The 19,614-nt window shown below is 37.1% G+C and overlaps 1 protein-coding gene across 2 annotated transcripts; it reads right to left on the bottom strand.

Moving 5' to 3' along the window:
* Positions 1-343: 343 nt before the first annotated feature.
* Positions 344-19,459, bottom strand: MPC2 (mitochondrial pyruvate carrier 2). 2 transcript variants are annotated; one of them, XM_036899539.2, is made up of 5 exons: positions 19,172-19,459; positions 11,085-11,125; positions 2,948-3,107; positions 2,342-2,453; positions 344-569 (listed from the first exon to the last, which is right to left on the bottom strand). In XM_036899539.2, the coding sequence occupies exons 1-5, from the start codon at positions 19,278-19,280 to the stop codon at positions 533-535; spliced, it is 459 nt and encodes a 152-aa protein (XP_036755434.1). In that variant the 5' UTR covers positions 19,281-19,459; the 3' UTR covers positions 344-532. The 2 variants fall into 2 exon arrangements, with proteins under 2 accessions (XP_036755434.1, XP_036755522.1); XM_036899627.2 differs by having other exon boundaries at positions 2,948-3,032.
* Between the last annotated feature and the right edge of the window lie 155 nt (positions 19,460-19,614).

Genomic DNA, 19,614 nt, shown 5'->3' with positions numbered 1-19,614 from the left:
TCAGTTACTGAATGTTATTCAAAGACTTAAAAAATCCTTTATTACTCAGTAACTATAAAAGAATCTCACACAATAAGCAATAAACAAAAACAAAAAAAAACTCGAGTTTTCATTTCAGGTTAAAATATTTTATAATAGTTTGAAGTCATTTTTAGCCACCCCATTGCCTGTGCCTCCCTCCCTGGCTCGCCGTCACCGCTGTCCTGTGGCTCCAGCATGCGCTCTACACATGCCACAGTGACTAGAGCAGAAGAGGCCGGTGTACGTATGAGCAGGTGTGATTTATTAGGGGCAAACAGTAGAAAAATGTGACTGTCCATAGATAAGTTCCTTCAGTCATATGTAAAGAGACATTATTAAAAGTTTGCTTTATTTTCTATTGAATCAAATACCAGCTCCTCAGGTACAGTTAGATTTCTCATATGCCTTCCAAGCTTTAGCTGTTAATATCACCTTATCATAATCAAATAATAAATCAAAGTAGGTCCCAGTGGCTGTGGACACTAGACTGTTTGTTTGGTGGTCAGCACTCTTACTCATTGGCTTTAGCCTTTAGCTCTTGGTTGTATCTATAAAGGAAACAGAAAGACAAATAATCAAGAATTCAATAGATACATTTATGATGAGGAGGGAAGGGAAAGCACATTCCATCTCTTCTTCCTCACTTGTGGAGAGGCTATATGTTTGTAAATACAATCTTCCCAGGGGCTTGTAGTTAGAAAGAGGCAGAGGGGAAAGTGACCCAAGGACTTTAATTCTGGCTTCCAACTGCCTAAAGTTTTAACAACTTAACTGACATACAGCTTCACGTACAAAAGTATTACTTTAAAGAGCATTTCATTCTTGAACTATATAAGAGTATGACAAACATGAAGGTATGTATATAATTTAGCAAAATGTGGTCATCTAGAACTCTTTATTTTACACTCACAAAGCATCTGTCCTGAGAATAAAATCAGTTGAGAATGGGAGCCTGTCAAATCACTAAAGTAAAACATACCACCACAATGCAGGCTACAAGGCTAGCAGGCTGTAAGCACATGCGTTTACTTAAGCTAAGAGCTGCTCCTTCAACTCTCATTAACCCAAAGGTGAATTAGCTGCAAAGCCAGAGTCCTTCCTGTCCACCGCACCCTGGGCTTCACGTACTGTCCCCCCAGCTCACAGCAGACTGGAGGAAAGGCAAGCACAAGACGACATCACTCCATGAAGCCTGCCCCACCTCCATGACTTCCCAAAAGGTCCTGATTCCATTCAGATGTACCAATTCTGAGATCAGAAATTCAGGTACAGTTTGACAAAAGGATTTCTGGAACCTCAGTTACATAGCAGACTGGGAGAGTTGGTTGGAAATATGAATGCTGGGCTCTCTAGAGAACTTAGGAAAACACTGTTGAATATCTGAAATCGGAACATTTTGAAAAACCTAGGAGATAAGGTAGCTTCATGGAATAAGTTCCTTCTTGTGCTTAGCTCTACTATCATTAGCTAATGTATAGTTAAAACAAGATGGTGTATGAAAAAATACCGAGAATAAACGCTGTACAAATTGAAGTTTATATTGATGTAAGTAAGCCCTAAAAATGGTTGCCAGGCGTACTGCAGAATGAGTTATTTATTCATCCATCCATCCATTATGTGCAGATAATGGATTGAATTATAAAACTACTATAAAAGCTAAGGATGACAAAGATGAATGAAATTAAAGTGCATTGTACTCTGCCAAATAGGACACCTTCTAAAAGGAAGGGAAATTGTAACTAGATATTTTCTGTTTCTTCAGAGATCATTCAACATTTTTAGCCAAAGAAAGCTATTATTCATGACATTGCTTTGTAATTTAGGGACGGTTCTATGGCTCAAACAAAGCCAGGCCTTCACTTAAGATGAGCTCATTGCAGTGTTGACTGGTCACTGACAAGTCACGTTAGCTGAGTAAATAGCGTGGCAATCTCCAGTGCTCAGGGAACACTTCCCAGCAAAACCAGCAGCCTCACTCTAGGTATCATTTCCAACACTACCCAACTATACAGCTAAGTCCTGCTTACTATGTGTGACTGACAGTGAGTGACGGAAGGCTCATGCAGAAAGTTGCTTGATCTATCATAAATGGTATCACTTCATTAACAGAAGAGATTCTATAGAAGGGCTATCCACCTACATAATACAGTTAGATTTAAAACCTAGGTAACATACTGCTTAACACTTTAACAAAAACCCTTTGACTTTTCTAGAAATACTAAATTTCTATTTCAGTGACATCCTACCTTAACATGATCTGTGAAGTACTGCCATCTGGGAGGCTTCTGAGAAGGTCTTTTAATACCTTAGGAAGGCTTACCTCCAAATACGGAAGAGCTGAGAGGCTCCTGCTGCCCCGACGAAGAAATTAACAGCAAACAGACTCCAGTTTTTGGGAATAATTACAAGTGAGTATCTTGACCAAATAAACCCTGTTGAAACAAACTCTTTTTAAAAAAGAGCACAGGTACTGCTGCAGTATCTTACCTCAACATTTACTATTAGGGTAAAGTAACTATAAATAAGACTATGACAACATAATGTGGGAAAAAGGACAAAGAAATGCTATACTGGGTCTTTAATAAACTCACTATAATTCAGTGTTACACAAAACACTCAGTTCTTACTTCAAAGGGAAATTGTTATAGGGCAAATGAATATTAACTGCAACTTTTTTTCCTACTAAATATGCTTGTGGCAAAACTTGGAAAACAAAAACCCACTCAGATACTTATTCACAGTCAGCCTCCTCTGACTCCTCCATTTATAACCTAATACCACCCGAGAGGTAACACTGTTAATGCCTTTGTGTGTGAGTACATGTGCATGTATTTAGAACATCAAACTATCAAATAAACTGATGTTAAGACAAAACAAGAACATTCCATGTCCTATATGGAACATGGAAGATACTCATTTATTTTACCTGTAGCCATTAACACAGCAGACTGAGCCGTGCTGAGCTTTTCCGCAGGTCTGGCCATATCTGCCAAGCCAGCACACACCAACCCCTGGAAACGCACAGTAACACACAGAAAGGAAGGAGCCTCATGAGTAATGATTCTTAGCTCTAAATAAAACACAAACTGTTTCAGAGTTCCATATGATAGTAGCTGTAATTTTAGTATCCACCACTAAGAAAGTATATATCATCACAAAAAGCTACAACAAATTCATGAATGCTCTCTGAATTAATTTATATTTTGTTAACCATATTAGGCAGCCTTGTGTGTTTGAAAATCAGTTGTGTGTGTGTGCGTGTGTATTCTACAAATGCCACTTCACTTACAAATTTATATATTCATATTCTTTGTACATGTTTGGAACCACTGGTGTGGATGCCTGAAAGCTATTTAAGGTAATTTGTCAGTAATATTTTTGTCAGTGTTACTCTTTTTTAAAAGTGGACATATCAGAAAAGTTCTAATTTGGTTTCTTGGTTAGAAAATTTTCTTTAATGTCCAAGTGTACATGGTCATTTCTTCAGGGCTGTGTTTTTAACACTGTCTTTTGCAATCATGCCACTCATTCCCTGCCGATGGCATCTCACAGAAAGTTTAGTAACGAGTCTTCACTAGATTATTAGTCGTGCTACTCTACTGCAGAGATTAGAATGTATAATAAAATGATTTTTAATAAAATGAAAAATTCAAACCTACACAGAATGAGAGAAATTACCCAAGAACCCCTACTTACCCTCCCCGAGTCGGCTACTCGCTGCGACTGCCACATACGCTCCACCTCCCCTCCTCCCTTTCTCTTTTTCCCTTCAAGTGCTCTAAATCAAATCCTAAATACGTCATTAGACAACGTTTTTAAGAACTTATTTTCAGGTTTTACTGAGTTTCTAAAAGATGCTCTTGCCTGGAAAATATAAATCAGCAAAGGGTTTTGCTCCTAAATAAAAAACACATATACCTGTGAATTTATACACAAATTTAACCCAAATCCAAATGATTTTAAACTAATAAAGCCAACAGTTCAAAGGCAGTGATTCTGTTTTACAAAGGGGAAATGTTTAAATATAGGAGTATAATCAGAGGTAACCATGGCCAACATTACTTTTCTCCTTAATTTTTACCCGCATTCCTGGGATTTCCTTCCCAAACGCTTCCAAATCACCCCTCCTTATGTTCTTCTTCCAGGTCCCAACGTGTTTTCCTGTTTTATATTGTTTTACTTCTGCAGGTGGAATACTGCCATTGTATACGGAAGAAAGGACTGACTTCTACTATTCTCCTGGGTCCACGTATTACATTGTGGCTTGAACAGATCTGTAAAGAAGGTAGGCTATTCTAGCATTCTCTTTTGGAAGAAGTCAGTGGCCTCGATTTTGTTTATACTCACAGTCCACACAATTTTTCTCGGACATGTTAGTAATTGTTCCCTCCCACAGGGGTCTTGAGCTCCTTTCCTATTTCTACATCCCTCTAATCTCATGTAAATTATCTTAAAAAAATCTCATTGTGAATCTAATCTCTGTTACTTACTAGCTGTGTGACTTTGGTTAAGTTACAAAACACTAGTCTTAAATTCCTCATGTATAAAATGAGAATATTACAGATCCTTTGCAAAAGTGATGTATGATTAAATGAGATAATTTTCTTTGAGAGTATTTAGTACAGTGCCTGTAAAATATTATTAACAAAAATAATAGTAGCTTACATCTTTAGAGCAGCAGAGATAAAGGAATAATGGTTTCTATATCCTTTTCACCTTTGTCCAAGTAATAGAACTGTAGATTCAGAGACTGCTTAGAGTGTACCATGAGACTGTGTAAAACATTAACACACAAAAAACAGTACCAATTATAGATAGATCCACAGTGGCTATGTTAAAGGCAGACACATAAGTGTTTGAGAGCATAGGCTTTGGAGTCAATAGCTCTGGGGGTTAAAATCCTGACTCTGCCCCTCAACTAAAGACAGTATATTCAGCCACCTTGTTCTTGGAAACTCAATTGCCCTTATCTGGAAAATGGTGATAATATTTGCTTCTCAGATTTTTTTCTGTTGAAGATTAAGTATAAGATAATGTGTTAAATAACCCAATACAGACAGTTTGGCATCTTAGGCGACTCAAGTTAGCTCCCATTGTCTCCATCAATTAAAAAAATGTTTTTTAAATGTCTGAAGCCCAGGTTTGTGATTCTGGCACCTGATTACCTCCACTGAGTGGGGTAAATAATCCTCAGATAGTATACAACATTTTTTTCCCTTCATTTCTTTCTAGAAATCTGACATTTGTAGAGGAGTATTAAAGAAATGAAGTACCACTAAAGAGTATTCCAAATTCCAAAATGCTTTAGATGGCAAAGCCCTGAAGATTTTAAACTGTGAATTAATCTACAGAAGTAGTTCTAGCTGGAAAGCAAATAGGTTTTAAAAATCTGCATTGGATAATCCCAAAATAGTCTGACTCATTCCTAAGGAGAAAATAGAAAAATTAGCTACATTAAATGGTATGTTGTTTCAGAGTTAAGGTAACCCAGTCTGTGCAAAGACTATGAACAAAAATAAAGGATGCTCTCCTAACTGACCTTCACATAATACTTTTCCCAGGTGAGCCGGTGATCTCCATTCCTTCTGTAAACAGGCTAACACATGCCCATGGCATGTGGAATACTTGTGGCTAGTGGTCTGTTAATTCTGTATCACCCTAATGCATTTTTGTTCCCACCAGCTGAGTTGTGTTTTTGTCAAGTCACTGTGTTTGTCTTCAAATGTAATTTACATAATTTAATTAACTATTGGGTAAATAGGTAAAGTACAAAAAGAGAGTTGTTATTTCTATGAAAATTAAAGTGACTGCTTGGGAAAGATGAATAAAGGCAAGTTGTTAAAAAAATTGCTGTCAAGTTACGGGTGACTGAGGCAGATATAAAAATATTAGGGTGCAGGAAACCATAAAATCCAGCAGTTTCTGTTCTCAAACTTTTATGAAAGTGTCTATGAACTTGCTCTGCTTTAAAGAAAACTAAACGAAATTATATAGGATGCACTATATGGTGTGATTCATCCAAGAAAGAAGATGTGGAATTCAAAATCAGTGGATACATATACAATTGAAAGCTTTGGCCTTACAGTAGATGATTGGCAAATGAGGAGAATATATTATATTCTCTAAGCTAAAATAAAATATTTAAGGTATATAAGTATTTATAAATATTGTTTTTTAGGATTATCTAGTTTTATCTTTATGATTAATTATTTGGCTTCAACAAGTGGCCAGACTCCACAGTAAATGTCTGAAGTACAGTTAAATATTGTTAATCTAGAACATTTATGACTGGCAGCAGTAATTGTTATGTGTCATGTATAGACTACCATCTATTATCAAATCCTCTGGGGTAAGAGGACACAGTAATACGTACATTAAAAAAATTTAGTCAAAGAAGTCTCCCTACCGAGAATAAAACAGGGAAGTTTCTATGGCTGTGCCGTCATCAGGAGACTATGTATGGCTTCAACATGAACTTAAAATAGATGTTTTTAAAGGAGACAATCAAGAAGTATAAGTATATAAGCACTTATAAGTATATAATACTGTCAATGTTTCAAAATACAAAATCTAGGATAAAATCAAAAAACCTCCAAACTGGCAAATTTGAGGTCAAAGAGGACCCCAAATTTATTACATATGAATTAAATCATTCTTACTCTTTTAATAATGGTGCTAGAAACAATACTTCAGCAATCAACTGTACCATATAGGTATATAATAACTATATAATTTTCAGTGTTGGTAGGAAGAGAAGGGAAATAGTAATATACCTTCAATAGTATTTTTTTTTTTTGCACACGACACTATTCAATGTTTAGAGCAGAACCATTAAAGATGATATATTAAAACTTTTTTTTACTTGATGGAACCTTTTTGCAACATATAAATATAGTAAAGAACTGCTCTGTTCCTAACCACTAATCTATCCTAATCTTGTCATTTTATAGTTTAGGCAAACTGGCAGAGACGTAACTTGCCTAAGGCCGTAAGATTGAGGGCCAGCCAATTCCAGCTCTAACATTCTCAATTACTTATATTTACAACTGAATTTCTGAATTGTTCTAACAACTTAAAATAGTACATTTAAGATAATTAAAATAGACTACAACTCCACAACAAAAAATAACTTGATTAAAAAGATGGGCAAAGGACTTTAATAATAGACATTTCTTCAAAGATATACAAATGGTCATAAGCACATGAAAAGATGCTCAGCATAACTAACCAAATTGGAGAAATGCAAATCAAAGCCCTAATGAGACACGACTTCACACCCATTAGGACTGCCATTATCAGACAGCAGTGAAAGTCTCAAGGTTGAAGAGCACAGGGAGAAACTGGAACCCTTGTGAATTGCTGATGGGAATATAAAATAGTGCATCCTATGGAATAGCTATGGTGGTTCCTCAAATAATATAGAATTACCACATGATCCAGAATTGAAGGCAGGGAGTGGGATGGATATCTGTGCAGCACTGTTCACTATAGCCAAAAGGCAGAAGCAGCCCAGGCGTCCACCAACAGATGAATGGATAAATAAATTGTGGTTTGTACATACAACAGAATATCATTCAGACTTAAAGAGGAAAGAAATACATAGACATGCATGAACCTAAAGGTCATTGTGTTAAGTGAAGTCAAGCACAAGAAGAAATACTGTCTGATTCTAATTAGTGATTCCTGAAGTCAAATTTATGGAGCCAGAAAGTAGAATGGTGGGGTGCTGGGGTAGAGGAGGGGATGAGGAGAGAGCTGCTGATTAATAACACAGAGCTTTAGTTTTGCAAGACAAAGAGTGCTGGAGATTGGCTGCACAATGATGTGAATGTACTTAACACTATAAAAAGCAGTAAATTAAGGCGAGAAATTCTATGTGTATTTTACTGCAGTTAAAAAAAGCAGACTACCATGGAGACCAGTAGTTTTTTAATTTTATCAAATGTACATCACAGTGGTTCAACAGTTCCTCTCCTCCTGTCCCCATCCACTTATCTCCCCCTTGGTAACCACTAGTCACTTCTCAGTGTCTATGAGTCTAATGCTGTTTTGTTCCTTCTGTTTTGCTTTGTTTTTATATTCCACAAATAAGTGAAATCATACAGTATTTGTCTTTCTCTGCCTGACTTATTTCACTGAACATAATACTCTCTAGATCCATCCATGTTGTTGCAAATGGGAGGATTTCTTTTCTTTTTATGGCTGAATAATATTCCATTGTGTATATGTACCATCTCTTTATCCATTCATCTATTGATGAATGGACACTCAGGTTGCTTCCATATCTTGGCTATTGCAAACGGCATGGCGATAAACATAGGGGTGCCTATATCTCTTCAAATCAGGGATTTTGTTTTCTTCAGGTAAATTCCTGGGAGTGGAATTACTGGGTCAAATGGTATTTCTATTTTTAGTTTTTGAGGAACCTCCATACTGCTTTCCACAGCGCTAGCACCAATTTGCAGTCCCAATAAACAGTGTAGGAGGGTTTCCTTTTCTCTACATCCTCACCAGCATTAGTTATTTCTTGTCTTTTGGATGTTGGCCATCCTAACTAGTGTGAGGTGATATCTCTTGGTGGTTTTAATTTGCATTTCCCTGATGATTAGTGATGTGGAGCATCTTTTCATGTGCCTGTTGGCCATCTGTATTTCTTCTGTGGACAAGTGTCTGCTCAGGTGCTCTGCCCATTTTTTGATAAGGTCATTTGTTTTTTGGGTGTTGAGGCATATGAGTTCTTTATATATTTTGGATGTCAACCCTTTATCAGATGAATTGCTTATGAATATATTCCCTCTTACTACAGGGTGCCTTTTTGTTCTGCTGATGGTGTCCTTTGCTGTACAGAAGCTTTTTAGTTTGATGTAGTCCCACTTGTTCATTTTTTATTTTGTTTTCCTTGCCCAAGGAGATGTGTTCAAGAAAAAGTTGCTCATGTTTAAGAGATTTTTGTCTATGTTTTCTATGAGTTTTATGGTTTCATGACTTACATTCAGGTCTTTGATCCATTTTGAGTTTACTTTTGTGTATGGAATTAGACAATACTCCAGTTTCATTCTTATGTGTAGCTGTCCAGTTTTGCAACATCAGTTGTTTCTGAGGCTGTCTTTTTCTCGATGTATATTCATGGCTCCTTTATCATATATTGACTATGTATGTGTGGTTTTATATTTGTACTCTCTATTCTGTTCCATTTATTGATCTATGGGTCTGTTCTTGTGCCAGTACCAAATGGTTTTGATTACTGTAGCTTTGTAGCAGAGCTTGAAGTCAGGGAGCATAATGTCCCCCCAGCTTTATTCTTCCTTCACAGGATTGCTTTGGCTATTTGGGGTCCTTTGTGGTTCCATATGAATTTTAGAACTATTTGTTCTACTTTACTGAAGAATGCTTTTGGTATTTTGATAGGGATTGCATTGAATCTGTAAACTATTTGGACAGGATGGCCATTTTGACAATATTAGTTCTTCCTGTCAATGAGCATGGGATAGATTTCCATTTTTTGGTGTATTCTTTAATTTGTTTCATGAGTATCTGATTGTAGTTTCCAGAGTGGAGTCTTTCACCTCCTTGGTTAGATTCATTCCTAGGTATTTTACTCTTTTCGATGCAATTAAAAATTGAGTTGTTTTCCTGATTTCTCTTTCTGCTAGTTGTTAGTTTATAGGAACCCAACAGATTTCTGTGTATTAATTTTGTATCCTGCAACTTTTCTGAATTCAGTTATTAGTTCTAGAAGTTTTTTGGTGGAGTCTTTAGGGTATTCTATGTACATCGTGTCAACTGCAAATACTGAGAGTTTAACTTCTTCCTTACCAATTTGGATACCTTTTATCTCTGTGTTGTCTGATTGCTGTGGCTATGACCTCCAGTAGTATGTTGAAAAAAAGTGGTGAGAGTAGATATCCTTGTCTTGTTCCCCATCTTAGAGGAAAAGCTTTCAGCTTTTTGTTAAGTATGATGTTGGCTGTGGGTTTGTCATATATGGCCTTTATTATGTTGAGGTACGTACCCTCTATGCCTATTCTGTTGAGAGTTTTTATCATGAATAGATGTTGAATTTTGTCAAATGCTTTTTCAGCATGTATTAGATGATAATGTGGTTTTTATTAATCTTTTTTTTAATGTTGTGTATGATACTGATGATTTACGAATATTGTACCATCCTTGCATCCCTAGAATAAATCCCACTTGGTCATGATGGATGACCTTCTTGATGTACTTTTGGATTTGGTTTGCTAATACTTTGTTGAGGATTTTTGCCATCTGTGTGAACATAGATAATATCATGGATATTGAGACCAGAAGTCCTTAAAGTTTAGACTTCATCAGAATCACCTGGAGGGCTTATTACTGGGCTCCATCCCGAGTTTTCAGATTTAGTATATCTGGGATGGGACCCGGAAATCTGCATCCCTAACAAGTTTGGGGTAATAACAATGCTGAGAATGATGGGTGACTCTGAGAAGCACCGCTATTGGCTCAAACTGGCTCTTTCAACATAAAATCAATGATTTGCTAGGAACAGCCAACACAATGATTTCTCTTCAGTGAAAGAACTTTGTGAATGGGAGCCTGGCATAAGGTAAAAACGCTGGTCTTGGAGCCAGAATCCCTAGATTATCACCTACCAAATACAAATATACACCCTTGGACAAATCCTTCTGCTTTCTGAGATTAACTTTCCTCACCTCTACCTTTATGCTATTATCTTCAGGTCTCATTCTAAATTAGTAATAAAAGTTAATTTGGGGGGTTCTAACTAATTTTATGCTTTAGTCTTAAAACTTTATACTCAAGTTTTATTTTCCTAAGGCTCACAAAGATAAGCTTTTTAACAAATATGTTCTCAAAAGTCCTCTTATCTAAGGAGCTCAGAAAAGCTAAAGTAGGTGGTATGCTTTATGCTATAAAAATGGTACATCTGAGAGTATTTATATGAAGTAATTTTAAGGCATACCATGTACATTTAAAAGTACTTCCTTCTATAAAAGTTACTTCAAATTAATAAGCTCCTTTTAAACAGTTTTTTTTTTAGTAGCTTCTGCAGACTCAAGACTTACCCATTTCATAATTGGAGCCCAGAAAAAAACTGTCCTGGGACCTGAAAAAAAAAGAAAGAAAAAATTAGGAATAAACCAACTATTTTATACATGTCTTTTTAACAGCCATCACATTTCAAAAAACCAAAGATTCATCAATCTATTTCTAATCATTTTTCCTATGCATTCTGCACTTTACATTTCACTTAACATTTAGAAAGTCACCACAGTATTAATTCTCCAATCTGCTTGTTAATCATTTGTATTTTTGTGACCTGTTAAAAATTAGCTGAAGTATAATGGAGATGGTTTTGGAAAGCATTCCCAATGCTTTGCCATGAACATGGAACTCAATGTTAGTTTACTTAGGGATAATCTTCAAATCAGGGAAATTGCAAATAATGGGTATTTTGTGATACAAGCCCCATAGATATTTATATATTCACTAACTCTATTAATATTCAGTATTATAAACAACATGTTGCCATATGTATTCTAGTAAAAGTGCTTGTAAAAATTCTGTATATTCCAGTAAAAAATTAATTAAGCTAATTTTAAAATTCACATGAGAGGGGAAAGACAGGTCTGTAAGTTGCTTAACAGCAGAGTCCCAATTTTCATTATCCTGGTACCCATCTGCCTGGGTTAAATAAATGTTAAATAAATGTTTGTAGCACTGAAAACAATTCTACTTTCTTAGATAACCTAGGATTTGAGAAGCAGGATGTTGCAGAGCTGGGAGGACACTCAGAGATCATTAATCCAAATCCTTCATTTTAGCAATGAGGCTCAGAAGCTCTGTGACCTGCTCAAGTCCTTCAGCCGCTGAGCAGCAGAGTTGTACCTGGAACCAAAGTCTTCTAACTCTTAAACTAGTGCCCTTTAACTGCTCATTTTTAACTCTTCCAAATTGTACATCTCTTTTAACCTGCATGAGGATACAGTGACAGGAAAGAAACAGAATTTGCCCATGGAAATTTAAAATGTATCTAAGCATGCTAAATGTAATACATATCAAAGCAGTTAATATGGTACATATGTTTTCACACACTAAATCAACAAAATACATTTATTTCTTAACACACAAATTAAGCAACTTGATAATTCAACAGTGATTTATAAGCAAATTCAAAATTTTAAAATCTTGTTTCAATTAAATTGTTTAAAATTATTTTATTGTATTTATATTATCTAATTATATATTATGTAATTATTAAATTATTTTCTTTAAATAGATTACATTTTTAAAATTCACGAATTCTAAAATTCGTGACTATTATTGCTGTCTTAATATTCTGCTTTACAAGAATAAATAAATTTTTTTTTGAGGTCACAAAAGTCCCATCTAAAATGGCATCATCACCCAAGGATAACACATTTTATTTCATTTACTTCCAGTTAATATAGCTCAATAGCACCAGCAGGTAAAGATGCATTTACCCATTTCCTCCCAATAGGTGAATATTGACTGTCATTAATAATGAGTATTTCTATTTATATATGCATAAATACCATTTAAGAGATAAAACTGACTTACGCCTATTATTTAGAATCAAAACAAAAGAAAGGTAGTAAAGGTGAAAAAGTACCACACTAAATTAAACAGACCCACTTTTAGTCCTGGGTTTAATTTGTTTTAGACAAGCCCATTCACTGACTTACCCATAATCATTACTTCATGCTTTACATTGTATCAGGCACTGTGAATGTGTTAGCAAATAAAATACAAAATACAGTGTTGGCTTTAATGACCTGAGCTCAGGAGGGCCGTTTAAGTAAAGTCATTATCTGGAAGCCATATAAAAACATTTTAGGAGAACTTAATTCTAAAGTGCTTTCATCAAAGCTACACTAGTAATATCATCATCCCAAAGTGAAAATATTTGAACTCTTTTTTTGCGTGCATTTTGGCTGAATTACTATCAAAAGTAGTTGGCTAATTTTAACATTATGGAAAGAAATTTGAAAAATGTAAAAATGCATCACCCCTCTCAGTAACTTCTTCTTAACTGGTCCCAGAAAAGTGTCCCACATACAGTGTAAACTGCTTGCCTTTAGCATTATTAAATGATGGCAGTGTTACACATTTTGGACTATTCTCCCATGATTTAACATTATCCTTGGTATTTTTTTTACCCCTTTCAAATTAATCCATGTTGTTCTTACAGCTAAATTCATTAATTCACTGTGATTTAGTACAGTGGAATTAAAAAAATCTATCACAGTGTATTTTATATACAGTTGTGTACCTACATAGCTATCAAAAGTAAGACTTCTTTGAGGCTAGTAGCTAAATAGTATTCATACTTACTAGGTAGCATATCAATCTGCCTCCTAACTGATGTTGAATAAAAAGATGAGTTAGCCTAAAGTCGGAAGCAGTACTAACTGGAGTTTAAACTAACCCTACTATGTAAATGTGTATACATACATGTGTGCATATCCATATGCCGCCACCTACTGGGCAGAGCCTGGCGTGTCATATGATGCTTCCCCTTCTGTCACCCCAAAAATTGTTTCCTGAGCAATGTCTCCAGGTTCTGGTTTATTTACAAGCTTAAATGGTTGATCCTTCAAGGTTCAATAATAGTCAAGCTTTTCTGTGAAGCATGCCTGGTAACTGTTTACTCAACTGCCCCCAGCTAGGTCATAGGTTTAAAATATAAACTGCTCCTCAACCCTACAACCAGACCAAACAAAGACCTTCAAACAGGAAATGATGGTTGCTAGACCCAGGACCAAAGGCAGTATGAATATTTTAGTTAGTGAATAACTTCGTAAGACAAACCCTAACCTAGTTCAAAAACTGCCAATCACTGACTAAAAATTATCAGCAAATATACAAAATGTTATAAATTTCTAGTTTTTTGGAAATATCAGAGGGTGTGACAAGTGACACAAATAATCATACATCTATAAACGCAAATAAGTAATGCTTTTTTCGTTGTTAAGAAAAGGGAGAATGGCTAGCAATACCTATCATCATACAATGGGTAGAAAACTTATTTCAGTTCACTCTTCCATTTTACTTAGCTAATCATTTTCTATTTTAAGAGTAAATAAGCCAAATAAATTTAGACACGTAGGAATTTAGGTACAGAAATCATCTTCCTATAAACAGCAAGCAAGCATTAGCGGAAATGGTAATGAGAAAGCATTCCAACTTCAGCATTTCTAAAACAAAGTTTTGATAAAACAAAGCATTTGGAAATAAATATCACTAAAACACTAAGAATACAATGTCACATTGTCTTTATAGACCTGGGAAAACCAGGTTTCCAGTTATACACAATGACACAGCTATTCTCAAGCATAAAAAAATGGGTTAATTAGCTACCTGAAGTGATTATACCTTAAAATTAAGATAAGCAGAAGTATAAACAGAACATGCACTATGATGAATGAAAACGTTGGATTAGGTAGAAATTCTGAACTGCTGAAAATATATTGAATAAAAATCTCTTAAGAAATTTAATTTGGAGTCTAAGATGAGGGAAATGTGTTCTCATTAGATATAAATGCATTCTTTTAGACAGAGAGTTAACACCTAACAACTAACACATTTTCATTTTGTTCCTTAGAAGTCCACTCTTGGAAGTTGAAAAGGTCTTAAATGCCAACAGTTTGGAAATATCAAACAAACATTAAAAAAAAACTATGGGCTAGTTTCAAGCATAATAAAAAAATATAGGGAATAATACAATGGTCATTTTCTTTTGTTATGGGTTTGTCTTATTTTCAAAGTGAAATGGATGTTTTATAAAGTTTAAACTTTTATAGAAGAATTTGAAAGATTATGCAAAAAAGTATCATGACCAAATATGTAAGAGACATACATTTTCAAGCAAACAAATCTAGCTGCCTTGATGAACTCTGATGAACTTGATCAAAATAATAACATAAATTTACTTCCTAATCTTATCTAAGAGGAATTACTCTTAATGAAACATTATATAAATTCTACCCCAGAAGTGTGTCATTTATTGTATGTATGATTCTCTCCCTAGGAAGTAATTCAATGAAAGCAAAGCTCTGGTGAGCTAAAATAATATGGGTCAAACAGCTATTTTCTGGGCTGATTTAACTGAAGCGTAGTTTTTATTTATTTTTGTTATTTTCTTTCCCAGTTTTATTGATATAATTGACATATAGTATTAGTTTGAAGTGTACAACATAATGATTTGATATATGTATATATTGTGAAGTGATTACTGTAAGATAAATTTTAGCTGAAGCAGGTGAAGAGAGGCAACAAAGGGCCAGGTAGTTTATTTGAATGCCACTCCCGGGTGATGTTCTGCAGTCTGGGTACTACAGGCCAGGGAAGTCACACCAGGTCAGGGAGGTGGGGGCTTATAAGGGATTAGGAGGGGGAGGAGTGAGCAAGCTATTCTAGGGGGCGTGGAGAGGTATGATTGGCTAAAGGTAACATAATAGACAACTAGAAACTTTTTTCCTTCCAAGAGGGAGGAGGCTGACATCTGGGTCTTAGTTGGCACATCAGAAGGATGGAATTCCGGAAAAGCTGTCCCCTTTCCATATAAGGCATGGACCTTGGGGTCTGGTCTGTTCTCCCCCTATGGCATCTCTGTTCTGTTTGCATGTCCTTGTTTTTCCTTCCTCCAGCCAAACAATTACTACTGTAAGTTAACATCCATCACCCCACCTTGTTACACATTCTTTTTCCTTGTCATACTTCTAAGAGCTTTTACTCTCCAAGGAGATTTCAAGTATAAAATATTGTTAACTAGTTACCATGTTATATATTACACACCCCCAAACTTATTTATCTTATAATATAAATATAATATTTATATTACAAAATACAAAATATATCCTAATATAAATACAAACTTACTCTTATTACCTTATAATATAAATGAAATATAAACTTATTTATATTATCTTATAACTGAAAGTTGGTACCTTTTAACTACCTTCTAGGATAGTTTTAGATTCCTTAGAGCTGTGGTCTCCCAACATCTTTTGAACACGTGCCCCAATCAGAAAAAAAAAACTTGAGCATACATTCCCTAGTTATATATTCATACACTGAACATAATATTCATGTTTATATATGCATAAACTATATATAGCTTAAATGTATGTACATATCTATGGTGTTTGTGTGTACATATACATATATAACTGTACTTTTTTACTTTCATATTATGTGTGTGTGTATATATGTACACACACACACACACACACACACACACACAATGAAAACTCTCATATTCCAATGTTTTATTTTGTGCATCCATTGCAACAATTTGCCAGTTTGCCCATTTTGGAGCTCATAAATACAAAGGAATGACATTCCTCCGCTGATCTATTTTTTTAACTAGGCTTTTAGGTAAACATTGGGTAGCATGACTTCAAGGTTATTTGACAAATACCTAGAGTGTAGCTACGCAGATGGTTAGTGTGGATCACATACAGTTCCTTTGAACAATGCTGGGTTTGGGTGCTGACCCCCTCAAGTCGAAAACCCATGCATAACTTTTGACTCCCCATAAACTTAACTACTAGAGGCCTATTATTGACTAGAAGCCTATTGATAAACAGTTGACTGACACGTATTTTGGATGTCATATGCATTATATACTGTATTCTTATAATAAAGCAAGACAAACTGTTTCCCCAAATTGTCACACATCTCCAAAAAAATTTCCAATGTATTTATTTTTTAAAAACCCACATGCAAGTGGATCTGCACATCAAACCTGTGTTAATCAAGGGTTACCTACGGGATGGGGGAATGAAATTCCTTGAGATTAAAATTGCTAGGACACACATTTGGTTAGAACTCTGTTCTTCCTCTACAGGGCCAGGTCATGATGTGCCAGAAACAATATGTAAGTAAACAGATGATGAAAGCAACAGATCTAACTGCAATATATATTATTATAATAACATATAAGATAAGGCAGTACTCAAATATATATGGGTATAAAGACTATTCTTGTAACCTGTCTAGACATGTCAGTGAGAACATTAAATCTCAAAAATTTAGAATAGGCAATGTATGATATCCAATTGTTAATATCCTCACCTTGCATATCACAGTAAAAACCTCCAGTGTGAATCTAATGTTTAAATGATGATTCAAAAACATACTACTTTGTAAAATAGTATGCAAAAACCTTGCATATTCACTCTGCTACTTCTTGGAACAATGATCAGTGTTTTCTTGGATTTTATTCAATGCTAATCAATCAACAATTTTATTTTTCATGCTTCTCCATTTCTACGTTGGTGTGTCTACAACTTTTTAAACAAGTAATTTGTAGTGACAGGTATTCCTGCATATTGGTTAAAGGATTAGGTGAGAGCGAACTAACATTTGTTGAGTGTTAAGGGCAAAGACTCTGCTACCTGTTTTACAGACATTATATCATTTAATTTTCACAACAATCCTTAACTGGTGGTAATTATTATTTCCACTTTATAGATTAGAAAACTAAGGCTTGGGGGATTTAAGGTCAAAGTCACACAGCCAAGATTCAAACCTACGTCTGTCTGGCTTCAAAACCTATGCTCCGTCCACTATGCTGAAAAACGGTTTACAATAACCTAACCAGTCCAAGAATACCCAGATAAAATGTACAATCTGTAAATGAAAGCTAACTCCTCTCCACTCTGAAAGTTGAATAAAGTATTATAAGCAATGATTATGGGTGATTAAAACCAAGGTCTTGGAAAAGACCACTATAAAACTACCCTCCAGTTCTTTATTAAAGTGGTTTAAAATTGCTCCTTCTCAACCTTGCCCTTATCCTACAACCCAAACACAAAACTTAATAGGGTCAGAGTTGACTCCAAAGAATTCAGTTAACTCCAAAGCTTGGGTTACAGAAGCATTGCTCAACCCTCTCTCCTGAAAATCTGTGCCCCAAAAAACAGCACAACTCCAAAAAACTGAGGTTAAAAGAACTAAAAGGCAAATAAAACTTTTTCATCGATAAAAATCTCTCCTTAAAGATCTATTTTATAACGGGTACCATACTGCAGTAAATAATATACTAAGGTATAATTCCAAGACACAGTTTATTCCATTATCAAACTGGAAATCAGATGTAGTAACCATCTCAGACTTCAGAGATCTGCTTCACAATCAGATATGTGGGGAAAAAGGCAACTTTCCTAATGACACCAACTACCCAGATAGATTTAACTGTTTAGGAAAAAAAGACCACTTCTGGGGTTGCACTTCAAGCTCCAATTTATAACATATTTTCTCATTTCCTAAATTTTAGGCTTGAAAGAGACCTCAGAATATATTTCGTTTCAGTTCCCAGCCAACTAAGTATTGTTACTGACCATTCTATAGAAAGGTTAACAGAATTTTAGATATTAAGCAGAGTTGGCGGGATTGGGAATCTTCCGGTTTCTAAAGAATTGTTTTTTTCAACCACAAGAATATTGTTTTCCAATGGGACAAGAGGCAGCTAACATTTACTGAGCATTATGAAGAACCCAACATGTATGTTTCCTTTAAATCTCAGACGGATCCGATTTTACAGAAACGAAAAGCCAGGGTTTCGCCCAAGGTCATACCTACAGTACGTGGCAGGGCCAAATCAAGTCCGGGTCCACACAAAATGGTCCGGGGAGAGAGTGTTCGGTGATTTCATAAACAAGCAGAGACCTAAACCAAACCCACGCGCCGAGCAGCGACGCCGGACCGGGAGGCCGGGGGGCGCCTCCGCAGGCCCCTGCCTGCCCGCTGCCCTGCCCCGGGGGCGCGTGCCCTTTACCGCACAGCCTCTGCCCAGCGCGGGCCGAGCTCCCACCAGCCCCGGGGGGAAGAGGCGCAGCGAGGGGTGCCGGCGGCCGCCGCGGAAGCGGAGAAGGTCAAACCCAGAGGCCGGTGAGGGTCGGAGGTGGGCCTGGGGGGCGGGGGTGCCGCGAGGGCCGCCGGGGGCGACCACTGGGGAACCACGGCTGAGGCCTGGGAGAGACCGGCGGGGAGGGAGGGGCGGCGGGAGCGCCCACCGAGGGCAGGCGCCGGCGGCGGGGACGCCCCGGCAGGAGGGCTGCGGGGCCCTGAGGGCGGCTTCAGGGAGAGGGAGGAAGGGCCGGAGGGGCCGTCCTGGGCCCATTACCTGCCGGGTGGTTGTACAACGGCCTCAATTTCTCCGGCAGCATAAGCTCCACTTTATCGAGGACCCGGTGGTAGGTGGCCCGCAGGCCGCGGGCGCCGGCGGCTGACATCTCCGCCAACGAGCGACGGTGGGCGGCCGGAGGAGGGCGGCTGCGTGCGCGCGCCTGGCAGACAGCGAAGGGCAGCTCGTCACTTTCCCCCGCCGCAGCGCCCTGCGTCCTCCTCTCCCACGGGTGCCCTTCTCGCGGCGCAGCCTGCCGCGGCCAACCGCCCGAGGGCCGGGCCCAGGCTGGGCTTGAGGGGGCGGAGGCTCTGCGCCCGCCCGCCCAAGCCCCGCCCGGACGGGGGCGGAGTCATGGCAACAGGTGCCCGAAGGATTGCCTCACTCAGTCCACACAGTGCGCTGCCGGTGGCGCGCTTGCGCCAGCGGAGCTGCCCACGGTG

This window comes from Manis pentadactyla, chromosome 19, assembly GCF_030020395.1.
Source record: "Manis pentadactyla isolate mManPen7 chromosome 19, mManPen7.hap1, whole genome shotgun sequence".
Lineage (NCBI taxonomy): Eukaryota > Metazoa > Chordata > Mammalia > Pholidota > Manidae > Manis > Manis pentadactyla.
The sequence above is the reverse complement of the archived record's forward strand: the minus strand, read 5'-3'. Positions and strand labels throughout refer to the sequence as shown.